Source organism: Amphiura filiformis, unplaced genomic scaffold (genome assembly GCF_039555335.1).
Source record: "Amphiura filiformis unplaced genomic scaffold, Afil_fr2py scaffold_232, whole genome shotgun sequence".
In the NCBI taxonomy this organism is placed as follows: domain Eukaryota; kingdom Metazoa; phylum Echinodermata; class Ophiuroidea; order Amphilepidida; family Amphiuridae; genus Amphiura; species Amphiura filiformis.
In genome coordinates, this window is record NW_027305696.1 from 39,506 (window position 1) to 52,855 (window position 13,350).

General features: G+C 36.2%; 3 protein-coding genes across 3 annotated transcripts; 2 read left to right on the forward strand and 1 right to left on the reverse strand.

The window, feature by feature from the left end:
- Positions 1-6,942: 6,942 nt before the first annotated feature.
- Positions 6,943-8,585, reverse strand: LOC140145354 (uncharacterized). The gene is made up of 3 exons (XM_072167105.1): positions 8,571-8,585; positions 7,942-8,230; positions 6,943-7,775 (listed from the first exon to the last, which is right to left on the reverse strand). Exons 1-3 carry the CDS (start codon positions 8,583-8,585, stop codon positions 6,943-6,945), a joined length of 1,137 nt encoding a protein of 378 aa, XP_072023206.1.
- Positions 8,586-8,740: 155 nt separating this feature from the next.
- Positions 8,741-9,553, forward strand: LOC140145356 (mitogen-activated protein kinase kinase kinase 20-like). Its single transcript, XM_072167106.1, has one exon. It carries the CDS (start codon positions 8,741-8,743, stop codon positions 9,551-9,553), a length of 813 nt encoding a protein of 270 aa, XP_072023207.1.
- A 2,136-nt stretch (positions 9,554-11,689) lies between these two features.
- Positions 11,690-12,623, forward strand: LOC140145357 (uncharacterized). Its single transcript, XM_072167107.1, has one exon. It carries the CDS (start codon positions 11,736-11,738, stop codon positions 12,621-12,623), a length of 888 nt encoding a protein of 295 aa, XP_072023208.1. The 5' UTR covers positions 11,690-11,735.
- The last annotated feature ends 727 nt before the right edge of the window (positions 12,624-13,350 follow it).

Here is a 13,350-nt window from a genome sequence, read left to right on the forward strand (position 1 = left end):
AAAAAACAAAAATAGATCGTTAGGAATCGAACTCAGACTTTTTGAGCATAAGACAGACGCCTTATCAAGTGAGCTAATAGGTTCAAGTAACATTACGAAGTATTTTGGGGCATAAAAGCTATTGCGAAGTTAATAAAAGTGTTTAAACTAACCCGCTGCTTTTAGGACATGAAAATTGTCTTATTGGCTATAGAAGAACGGTATTCCAGGCCTTTTTGAAGAAAATATATTCTAAAAGTGTAAGAAAGTCTGAAACCCACGGTATGCACTCGTAATCTAAATAAAGAGATAGTAGTGATTCTATTTTATTATAGCCGGCATACCGTGACCCGAAATCACCTTCCGTGTACAAATGTCAATGATGAATCGAATTATTGAACGGTTCACTGAGGCATTGTATTATCTAAATGACCTATGCCGTGCATTAGGGTTTCAGCTTTGCGCATAATGGTATACGCGAGTTATAAATATGTTTAATAAAATAAAATTATTAGGTCTTGATGCTGCTGCTGCTGCTGCTGCTGCTGCTGATGATGACGGTGGTGATCATCATCATCATCATCATCTTCATCTTCATCATCATCATCATCATCATCATCATCATCATCATCATATCATCATCATCATCAATCATCATCATTGATCCAATCCAAAAGGTGTGCCTATGCCTGTAATAGACTAGTCGAATTTCTTGGAAAGGGGCATAAGCCATCAAGGTGCATTTTTTGTTTAAAGTGGTATCTATGAAAAGTCAGTTTGAGTATGCTGAGTTCATGAATCACGGATACCAAAAATAATTTATATGCTTTGTCCTGCTAATTTGCATCAAACAAAATGACTACCAAAGTTATCAGAGTTTTAAATATTAATTTGATGATTTTGGCGGTTATTTTGTTTTTATACAAATTATAATGTCAAAACATTACAATTGTTGATGGTATCCACGTTTGTTGATTCAGCCTACCCCAATCATGCCAATTGACTTTAAAAACATAGAGACCGTTTTTAACTTTAAAACAACGCACCTAAGACTTCTATTACTCAGCAGAAAGTCGACTAGTCTAATAGGATATGAAGGTGAATAGTCAATGATGTTTGCTATCTTCTGAAGATGATGAAATTCTGATTTAGAAATAATGTGTAATATTATGATAATTACTTTTTTATGTGCTATGTTATTTTTTATACGTAAGTTTCTTTGAAAGCGCTTTAATAAATTTCAGTCATAAATTGTAATTTAAGCCTACTCCTGCCGACTATGATTATATTTACACGATATACACGTTGCAAATACCCCATACGTTTTTGATGCAAACGATGAAAATGATTAAAGTTTGTTTTGTTTTTGTCTAAAAATTCGCTTTTTTTTTTTAAATTTTAAGTATTTTTTTCCCAAAATCACTCTTTTAAAAGACTTCAATCAATTCCTGTCAACAAATATCATGTAATTCTGGCGATTTAATCACTACTCTTTCAAAATAAAACGTCATTTTACGCAAAATACGTAGTTGGCATAGGCTAATAATGTTCAGAACGCACTGTAATAATACATGATATTGCGTATAAAACGTGACCGTATCCCTAAATCACATAAGGAAAATGCAATAATTTTTATATAAGTGAAAAGATAAATAGTTTCTCCGTTTTCATGTAAAATTTGATGAAAATCCAAGCTATGGTTGAGGAGATATGGGCCAAAACACACATTTTAAAATTTGATTTTTTGTACCTTAAAGACATGTATTTGAAAAGTTGAAAAAAAATCATCTAATTTCAGTTTTTTGCCTATAACTCAAAGAGTAAATATGATATTGACACCAAATTTGGAGCAATTAGAGATCTTATCATGTGGCTTTACCAAAAAAATTTTGGATGGCTACATTTGAAATTTAGGGACTGGTCACTTAAAATGTCTTAAAGCGATATTTTGGCCCTGTCTAAGTTCACTATTCGTCACTTTAACTGTCAAAAACTTGGTTTAAAATGGAAAACTATTGTTTCCACCAATTAAAATGTTACATTACAGCTATAGAAGAAAATAAAAGTTATCACAACATCTCGTGATCAAAAAACAAATAAAGGAATCGAACCCATGCACACTTGTTTTTCCAATTTACCGCAGTCTACCACAAATGAAGCAACGGAGTAAATCAACTTGTTAGCATTAATTTCGATTACATACAATAATGGATGAAAAAGTACTGTGTGTTAGCTCAGTTGACACTCTGCTTTTATTTGTGATGTTATTTATGAAAATAAGAATCCTACATATTTTCATTTCAACAGAAAAGTGAGAAATTGGTAATTTTAATAAGAAAGCAAAAAAAAAAAAAAAAAAAAAAAAAATAGATCGTTAGGAATCAAACTCAGACTTTTTGAGCATAAGACAGACGCCTTATCAAGTGAGCTAATAGGTTCAAGTAACATTACGAAGTATTTTGGGGCATAAAAGCTATTGCGAAGTTAATAAAAGTGTTTAAACTAACCCGCTGCTTTTAGGACATGAAAATTGTCTTATTGGCTATAGAAGAACGGTATTCCAGGCCTTTTTTTTTTTTTATATTCTAAAAGTGTAAGAAAGTCTGAAACCCACGGTATGCACTCGTAATCTAAATAAAGAGATAGTAGTGATTCTATTTTATTATAGCCGGCATACCGTGACCCGAAATCACCTTCCGTGTACAAATGTCAATGATGAATCGAATTATTGAACGGTTTACTGAGGCATTGTATTATCTAAATGACCTATGCCGTGCATTAGGGTTTCAGCTTTGCGCATAATGGTATACGCGAGTTATAAATATGTTTAATAAAATAAAATTATTAGGTCTTGATGCTGCTGCTGCTGCTGCTGCTGCTGATGATGACGGTGGTGATCATCATCATCATAATAATCTTCATCTTCATCATCATCATCATCATCATCATCATCATCATCATCATCATTATCATCATCATCATCATCATCATCCTTGGATCCAAAAGGTGTGCCTATGCCTGTAATAGACTAGTCGAATTTCTTGGAAAGGGGCATAAGCCATCAAGGTGCATTTTTTGTTTAAAGTGGTATCTATGAAAAGTCAGTTTGAGTATGCTGAGTTCATGAATCACGGATACCAAAAATAATTTATATGCTTTGTCCTGCTAATTTGCATCAAACAAAATGACTACCAAAGTTATCAGAGTTTTAAATATTAATTTGATGATTTTGGCGGTTATTTTGTTTTTATACAAATTATAATGTCAAAACATTACAATTGTTGATGGTATCCACGTTTGTTGGATTCAGCCTACCCCAATCATGCCAATTGACTTTAAAAAACATAGAGACCGTTTTTAACTTTAAAACAACGCACCTAAGACTTCTATTACTCAGCAGAAAGTCGACTAGTCTAATAGGATATGAAGGTGAATAGTCAATGATGTTTGCTATCTTCTGAAGATGATGAAATTCTGATTTAGAAATAATGTGTAATATTATGATAATTACTTTTTATGTGCTATGTTATTTTTTATACGTAAGTTTCTTTGAAAGCGCTTTAATAAATTTCAGTCATAAATTGTAATTTAAGCCTACTCCTGCCGACTATGATTATATTTACACGATATACACGTTGCAAATACCCCATACGTTTTTGATGCAAACGATGAAAATGATTAAAGTTTGTTTTGTTTTTGTCTAAAAATTAGCTTTTTTTTAAATTTTAAGTATGTTTTTCCCAAAATCACTCTTTTAAAAGACTTCAATCAATTCCTGTCAACAAATATCATGTAATTCTGGCGATTTAATCACTACTCTTTCAAAATAAAACGTCATTTTACGCAAAATACGTAGTTGGCATAGGCTAATAATGTTCAGAACGCACTGTAATAATACATGATATTGCGTATAAAACGTGACCGTATCCCTAAATCACATAAGGAAAATGCAATAATTTTTATATAAGTGAAAAGATAAATAGTTTCTCCGTTTTCATGTAAAATTTGATGAAAATCCAAGCTATGGTTGAGGAGATATGGGCCAAAACACACATTTTAAAATTTGATTTTTTGTACCTTAAAGACAATGCTGGCCATAAGTGTTGGGACGGTTTGATAGGGTAATGTAAATAAGCCCCCCTCCCCCGATCAATGTTGAATCCGACTTATTTGGTCACACGAGCCTTGTGGCACCCAACATTGATTGGTGGGGAAGGGGGAGGGTTGGGGTGTTAGGAAAGTGTTTAGGCTTGACCCCAAAGAAACCTCAACTTTATCACGTTAATAATAACGGAAATAAGGTCATACTATAGTGTACGTTTTCCATAAGTGTCCCAACACATTTTGGCCATGGTTGTAGGTTAATGAACTCGTATTATTTGTTGGTCGAGAAATTAGACAAAATAATGCATGCGCGCTGATTATGTTGATGCGTCTAATGCACAAACCCCGAAAGGGGGGTGCATAAGACGCATCAACATCAGCTATCATTGATTTACATGTACAGCCCTCTTCCTTAGTAAAAGTGGCACAATTGATATTTTACACAATTTAAGCAAATTGAACAGAACAAACGCCATTTGAGAGCTAAGACTGCACCCTTGACGTTGATGTAAGCACCGCACACCGACATCGCGTGGCTAATAATTACTTTGTCAGCAGATATACTAAAATAAATACCCGGGATCGATACACGTGAATTTGCTATGCACGAGTTTGATATGAGAAGAAAATCTTTGGATACCGGGGTAGAAAATGATGAATATCTCCCGTAAATGATTTCGTATAAAGAAACCAGACGTGGTTCCTTGCACTTGAATATATATTTTGAACAGATATGATAGTCGTTAGCTTGCGTCTTGAGTCCAAAACTGACAATAATTCTGATTTATATGTGCCGAATTATATAGCGCAGTGTATAGGCCAATCGTGGAGGTAATCTAAAAGCATATGACCTATGACGTACCATGCTGGACTGACACACAGCGAGGTCAGTCATCGAGCTAATCGGGGCTATTGTCAGTAGCCTTAGTCAGATGTCCTTCGGCCCATTATGCGACTCAAAACTATTAAACAGGTCGATACAAAATGGCCATGCGTGGCGGTGGATTCAACCTACCATGGCGATTTCTGCCATGAAGATATCAGGGCGATGACACTGTGCACCGTGTCACAGCGGTATTTTCTAATTGCCAAAGAGGGCGCTTTTCACTTGCACAATTTTGTTTTGAGACAGGCTGTAGTACAAACGTGGGGTAATCAATGATGTACTTTAATTGGGAGCGCTATAGCGGTGTATACGTAATTTCGTAAAACAGACAGTGGTATTGAATATAACGATGTACGCGAAGCAGTGGTTAATACTTGACTGTAAATATTGCCAGACAAAGATCATAGATCAGACAAAAGTAATGCTGATATCACGCAAAATAAAGTAAATAAGCAAATAAAAAAGGACCAAATATCGACTTTGGCATACTCTAACATATTCTATAAGGACGCAATACTAAAGGCCTATTCATAATACTCGTTATTTACTATTCGTTCAACAAATATGTTATTCAATCTGATTCAATTCAACTTTATCTTCTAACGAATGTTTGTTGACGAAAAATCAGTTATATTTGACTTCGAATTTCTGGTGGAAATATCACTGTGACCTGTCAAAGGTTTTTTTCCTCGAATAAATAAAAAGTATGAACCGGGCCAAACAGTTTGTCAATTTTCACATCTACTGCTTACATCAGGTAGTTTATATGTCATTCAATCTGTTTCAATTCAATTTTATCTGCTAACGAATGTTTGCCAAAGGCCTATTCATACTCCATAATACTCGTATTTAATATTCGTTCAATAAGTATGTTATTCAATCTGTTTCAATTCAATTTTATCTTCCAACGAATGTTTGTTGACGAAAAATCAGTTATATTTGACTTCGAATTTCTGGTGGAAATATCAGTGTGACCTGTTTTTTACAAAAGAAGTCGGAATTGAGCATTCACATTTATGGTTCTAAGGTTTTTTTCCTCGAATAAATAAAAAGTATGAACCGGGCCAAATAGCGCGCGATGATTTGTTGTAATTTTCCATTCGAGGTTCGCTGCACAATTTCTGATATTGAACTTGATAATTTCTATGTAACACATTATGCATAAGGAAATATGCATACCAATGCATTGATGTGTACAATACTTTAATTACACAATTGGCGTGAGTCATAACTATATTTTTGAACAGGTACATTTTTGCTACTCTTTGCTGTGTGACATTTTGCGCCATTTCAACGTTAAAGGACCCCGCTTGTGGCTAATTGATATATTAGTTCTGCATGTGAAAGTAAACACCGTGTCCTTTTATGACAGACTCTTGTAAGTTACATCTTTTCTCATTTTCTAGTTGCTACGTAACGTCCATTACAATACGTATTTTATAGTGCCACAGGAAAACCGGAAATATTATGTATACATGACGTTGACATACTGGACGACAACCTAACTACCAGTGGTGGCACCAGGATTTTATTTGGGGGGGGGGGCATGGGGAAAATGAATTTCAGGGGGGGGGGGCAAAATGGACCAATTTTGCGAAAATTGCCGCAAAAAGTGAAAATGTACGTAATTTTGGGGGTTTGCCTCAAAACGGAGGGGGGGGGCAAGAAAAATATTTTGGGGAAAATTCCCCCTTGCCCCCCAGCGCCGTCACTGCTAACTACCAAGTTCTAATTCAAGTTTTCCCAGTTCGAATCAGGTCAAGAACTTCTAGCCTTGCCACACCCATCAAGTTACATCAATGTAAGGTCCGCTAAAGACTCAAAGCATTCGACGTAGTACTCGATGTATAACATATCATCACCCAGCGACAACCCCTGGTAAATTATACAGGCAGGGAAACTAAATCAATACACGTGTATCTACACTTACACTTACACTTAAGTTGATGGGCAATAGTTAGGTTAATTAGCCTTTATGACCCCATATCCAAATTCGTGCTGCCAATATTATTCTTGAATTCATGTACATATTTTGCCATCACAACATTTCCTGGGAGACTGTTCCAGTGGTTGACAACTCTTATGGAGAAGAACTTGCTCCTACAGTTCAAGTTCAGCCCTTTCTTCAGTGCTGGTTTAAACAGCTTGTCACTGTGTCCCCGCAGATGATTTTCGTCTCTTGTGAACATAGTCTGCTCCTGAATGCCCTCCTGACCGTTTAAGATTTTGAAAGTCTCAATCAGGTCACCTCTCAATCGTCTCCATTCTAGACTGTACAACTTCAACTCTTTCAGCCTTTGGGTGTATTCTTTGGATCTCAGACTTGGAATCAGCTTTGTTGCCCTCCGCTGTACTTTCTCAATCATGTCTATATCCTTCCTGTAGTTTGGGCACCAGGCTTGAACGCAATACTCTAGGTGGGGGCGGATGTACGTCTTGTAGAGCAGACTAAAGCTCTCCTTGTTGAAATACTTAAAGCTCCTCTTGATTATTCTTAGCTTGGCCATTGCTTTGTTGGTTGCTGCAGCACACTGCTTACTTGCCTTCCCATCTTCTGTGATTAATACTCCCAGGTCTTTCTCCTCACTATCATGGGGTATCTTCTCGCTTCCAAGCTTCCCTACTGCTACTTTCTGCTTCCTTCCAATCAGGAACTCATGGATCCATTTCAACACTTTACTATCTACTCCATAGGCTCGCAGCTTAGATAACAACCTCTGGTGGGGTACTGAATCAAAGGCCTTGGAGTAATCAAGATATATTATATCCACTCCTCCTCCTTCATCCAACATACCTGTGATGTCCTCTAGGGTTACAAGAAGATTTGTGAGGCATGACTTTCCCTTGATAAACCCATGCTGGTCCTCTGTGATTTTGGTTCAGCTCCTCTACATGGTGCAGAAGGTCCTTTCTAACTAAGGCTTCCATCATCTTGCATGGTATGGAGGTGAGACTGACCGGTCTGTAGTTACCAGGGGCTTTCTTGGATCCTTTTTTGTATACCGGCACTACTCTGGCTGATTTCCAATCATCGGGTAATTTCCCTTCCTCAAGTGACTTCCTGTATATAATATACAAGGGTTTGGCCATTTCCTCAGCACACCTGTTCAATACATGCGGGTTAATACCATCTAGCCCCGGTGATTTACCCGGCTTGAGTTTCTGCATCTGCTCTTTAACATATTCTTCTGTGAATGTGCATTCAGTCAGAAATACTCCATTGTGCCTGGAGTTCAACTCTGGGATATCACCATCCGGTTCCTGTGCACGATTTGATATTCAGACGATATATCTTTGGATACCGGTGTAGAAAATGATGAATACCTCCCGTCATTTTTGGTTTCTAAAGAAACCAATTGTAAGGCTTGCACTTGAATATATGTGTTGAAAGAACATGATAGTCGTAAGGGTGCGTATTGAAAAACAACCATGCGTTTTGAAATCAAAAACTGACAAAAACTCGGATTTTATATGTGCAGAACAAAAATTACTGTTGCCCTCATTTGTCAACACTTAATTAGGGTTACGGAACATAACACAGTACTAGCGCAGTATGGACCACGGAGGTGCTGGTGAAGGTAGTCTAAAGCAGATGACGTACTAGGCTCACTGGCATCTACAGAGGTCAGTGACCAGGCTGACCATAATCATTCAAACTCGGTCAGTCTTAACAAATGATCTTAAATGGCTTACATCACGTACATCAGCTGTGCTCTTTGATTATAAAAAAAAATCTGCTATTGCTTTTCTTTCAGATCATAATATACTACCATGGCCACTGCCTTTCCAATAGACACAATTGAATTCAAAAACATAAAATTCCATGAGAAACTTGGGGAAGGAGCATTTGGGTCCGTCCACCGTGTAACATTCAGTGGAATTTTCAGTAATCAGTTTAATGGATACAAACAAGCTGCTGCCAAATCTATTTTTAAGCTAGAAGAAAGAGAAATTCAAGTCATGAGTCAACTTCACCACAATAACATTGTCAAATTAGTTGGGTTTTCAGAAGCAGGGCCAATTCATGTTATTTTGATGGAGTATGCCCCAAATGGTTCACTGCATGATTATCTACCTGATCCTTCTAAGCCTCTGACTAATGAGTTGAAGAGAAAATGGATCAAGGAATCAGCCCTAGCCATCCAGTACCTCCACAGACATGACTTTCTGCACAGGGACATTAAGGGGTCTAATTGTATTCTTTTTGAAGACAATCTGTTAAAGATTACCGATTTTGGACTTGCCCGCAAAATACACCACTCCCAGACAACATCCAGCCAAAAAGGAACCAATCGATATATGGCACCAGAAATTCACAGAGGGAATGAACACGGAAGAGCTGTATACTCAAAGCCAGCTGATATCTACGCATATGGAATGCTTGGTTTGGAGATCTGCACAAGAAAGGAGCCTTTTGAAGGGATTGAGTGGCAAGTTGTCGTTTTTGAAGTGGGAAGTGGTAGATTGAAGCCTACAGTACCAGAATATTGCCCAAGAGATCTTGCAGATATCATGCAGCAGTGCTGGAATTATGATCCCAAACAACGACCTACTATTGGATCAATAGTGCAAGGTATTCTATAAAAAAATATATAAAATACATATTTCATGTGTCACCCCTATTCCGTAATTTGCTCATCCGGAGGATCATAAAAAAATCATCAAAAATTCAGATTTTGACACCTTTTGTTAGTGTGATAGATGTGCTAACATAGCCTATAGTGTATTGAACACAAAATAAGACATTTTAGTAGAACTTGAATCTGTAATTTCTAAACTTCAGTAAAATTATAGATATACATGTGTTTGAATAGGGCTTTAACTTTGTCAATACTGCTGTTTTTCTTGGGGGTTTTTTTGTGTCAAATTTTTATCTCAAAAATAGCTAATCTGTCCCACGACTCTATAATGACTAAACCTGGATAAAAAGCTGTTGTAGCACTAATATTACTAATTTGGACATAATCAAGGTGAATTTTAACATTATAACCGTCTTTAATAGTGACTAATTTTTGTTTAAATTCGCACGGACATGACAGAGCCCACGCCAATAATGACTCTTACGAGTGGATGCCGAATCAATGTATATTCCATACCACCTCCAACACGGCACCATAGCAGAGATGCCAACATTTAACATCCAGAAAATAGGGAGGATTCACACAAAAAATAGGGATGTTTTCAAAATTGCATGTAACTTCAATGGCACAAAACTTGCCAGAAATAGGGAGGAAATTTGGGTGTCAAAATGGACAAAAATGTTTACAAAAATTGGGAGCCTCCCTCTAAAATAGGGAGAGTTGGCATCTCTGCCATGGGCAAGTGCTTCCATACCCCTCAGCTACGTCCCTGCATCCAAGTTATAAAAATATCTACTCTGCTAGTCGTTTCAACGATCTGTTAATATAATACCATAAGATGTCAAAATATACTGGTAACGGCAGGCGGACCTTTGAAGTAGGATATTTGGTTACCTATTAATTTGATAAAGTGTAACTTCGTAATGTAATGTAATACAATTTTGGTAAAGGTTGGGCAAGAGGAAATCAATAATACGTAAAAAACAATATAGGCTATAGGTCTAAATATTATATAAATAAAGCTAGGTCTATATTTTTAGAAAAATATTTTATAAAATGGGTGATATCAAACGACCTTTTTAAAAATCTTATTAACTACATGTAGTATCATATAACATATTTATCATAAAGAAGTTTCTTATTTTACTGATTACAATGAAATTATTTCAATAGTATATTAAGGTAAAAAAATTAATATCACATGAAGGCAATGTTTGTATAAAAGGTCACATCTGACTTACTTCGCATGCAAATGATTCATAACTTAATACGAGAATGATAAGTGGATCGAACTCAGTTACATGCCTAAAATGGGATATTTGAGTAATATTATTCTAAATATGATATATAACGGGGTCCACTAATATTTAAGTCCATAATTAAAGGCCTATTCAGTGATCCCATAGCTGCAGTGAAGGTGTAAAAAATTAACATTTGCATAAGAGTGAAGGATAAGTCATCAAAAAATGTCATAGGTAGGCCTACTAAGTATTTTTGCTATGCAAAACAACGAGAAACGGCAGTATTAACAAAGTTCAAATTCAATTCAATTTGAAATTACAGATTCATGTAAAATGTCTCATTTTGTTTGTTGGCTTAACCACTTTTTAATTTTTGAAGAACTTTGTATTGAGTCAAACTATTTAATTGTAACCTATACTTCGATCAGCTCGTAATCGGCGGGCCTTATAACATCGCGGATTAATATCAAAATTTTATTTTGAGAATTTTCTTGTGACAAAATCTTGTATGGACTATACCCCTTAAAAGGCTCGGTAAAGTTTAATGTGTGTGTAGGGGGTGGCCTAGCAAACTTAGGACATTATTATTCTTAATCAAACAAGATGGGGTAATAACAGTTTTATTGATGTAAATGTTGAAGAAGCAGCTCTTTTGTGAATAAGCCAATTTGGTGCTTTATTTTCCATGTTAACACCAACTGCCTTTAATACTACCCAATCCATCGACAAATTATGTTTCATTGTCAGTTATTCATTTTAAAGTAATGGTGAACATGAATAAATGTTTCTTTTTGCATATTTCAATCAAATCTTTGAAATGTTGATTAAAACAATCCCTCCATTGCCACATGTATTGTCATTGTCATTTATTAATATCCAAAGAATAGTGACGAAATAAGATTGTAACTATTGTTTCCCAATAAAATATGCAATTATCATATTTGAATGCCACCTACACTATTATGTTTACCATTTATATCTTACATAGCCTTGTGTACCTGGTCACTAGAGAGAGAAATCAAACCCCCTCAGTGTGCTGAATGTATTGCCTGCAGTCCTCATAATGGAGATCTAGTAACCTATGGCTACCGGAACAAGAAGATCGACATTCATGATAGTGATGGCAAGTACAAGATGTCATTTACACCAACGGAACAAGACTCTAACAAACCGATATGTGTTATTGATATTTGTGTATCACCACAAGGAGACATCTTAGTAGTAGGGGATGAATCCAAATTCATACATGTGTTCGATAAGCAAGGCAAGTATCTTCACTGCTTCAAAACCTTAACCAAAGGTGAAGATGAAAACACAGATGTTAGACTAGAGTGTATTGCCATAGATAGGGAAGGGAATGTGTTGGTGGGTGATAGGAAAAGAGATAGCATAACAATTCATACATATCCTGATGGTAGGGTGGTCAAGAAGATCAAATGCTCAATTGGGTATAATCCAAGAATGGTTGTCAATAGTAAGAATCAAATCCTGATTCATTCCCGTCCATCAGGTTCAATGTACAGACGTAGGGTAGTAGCAATAGATAACTCAGGTAATGAGGTGTTCAGCTTCACACCCAAGATAGATGAGGATGTGACAGGTAGGAAAGTATGGCCACGTGGGATAGTGTGTGATGATGAGGATAATATATATGTTGCAATGATGGTATTAGATGTAGTGTACACAGGTCACATTCATGCATACAGCCCCACAGGTACATTCCTACAATGCATAGCCAAGGGATTGTACTATCCACGTAATTTGTCCATGACACCTGATGGCTCACTGGTGCTTGCTAATTGTACCACAATCCAAATCTACAGCCTCAAATGAGGTGCATCATGCCATTGATCCCCATATACATCATCCATGCCCACATCATTAACCTGGTGAACCCATATCTGTGTATTTTAAATCTCCAATGGAAGTGGGGAGAAGAAGCCAATGCACTGTGAACACTGTGAACACTGGCAAATAACCAGGGGACTTCCAAAATGTGGACCTTTTTCAGAAAAAAAAGTAATAACTTGCATGTCAAAAGTGAACCTTAAAGCCCAAATATGTGATTTGCTCCATGGTGGTCATGAGAGTTGCCTTCAATTTTTCTTAAATAAAATTTCAACTTTTTGCATGATTGTAATTTGTAATGCCCAACAGTGTACTAAAATACCTAGCCTGAAGTGCTTTAATTACAGTAAATTTTTTAGAAGTTTTAAGATAATAAAACTGGTGATCCTCGGTTGTATTCTCCAATTCACCCATTGAGCTCCACAGTTAAGGTTCTAAGTGCTTTTTTTTTTTTTTTGTACGTACCTCAATAACAAAATCATACATTATGGCTTTAAGTGGGTGATAACTATGTGAATTTGTCCAGAAATATATATTTTACAAAGGACTTTTTGGTAGATTGGTGATGTCTCTCCCTCACCCTGTGTGAACAGTATATACCATTTGATTTAGGTCATTTATGCATATTATTATGTAAGATTACGCCACTGGTCAAAATCAACAATTATTTACTGACCTGACATTTTCAACAATCTTGGACGATGTCCATCTT

What these genes read in the sequence shown, in the direction of transcription:
- LOC140145354 (XM_072167105.1), bottom strand. An exon ending in AGGATCCAAGAAAGCCCCTG is followed by an intron (nt 7,776 to 7,941) that starts GTAACTACAGAC and finishes TTGTAACCCTAG; the next exon opens with AGGACATCACAGGTATGTTG.
- LOC140145356 (XM_072167106.1), top strand. Translation starts at nt 8,741, where the DNA reads ATGGCCACTGCCTTTCCAATAGACACAATTGAATTCAAAAACATAAAA.
- LOC140145357 (XM_072167107.1), top strand. Translation starts at nt 11,736, where the DNA reads ATGCCACCTACACTATTATGTTTACCATTTATATCTTACATAGCCTTG.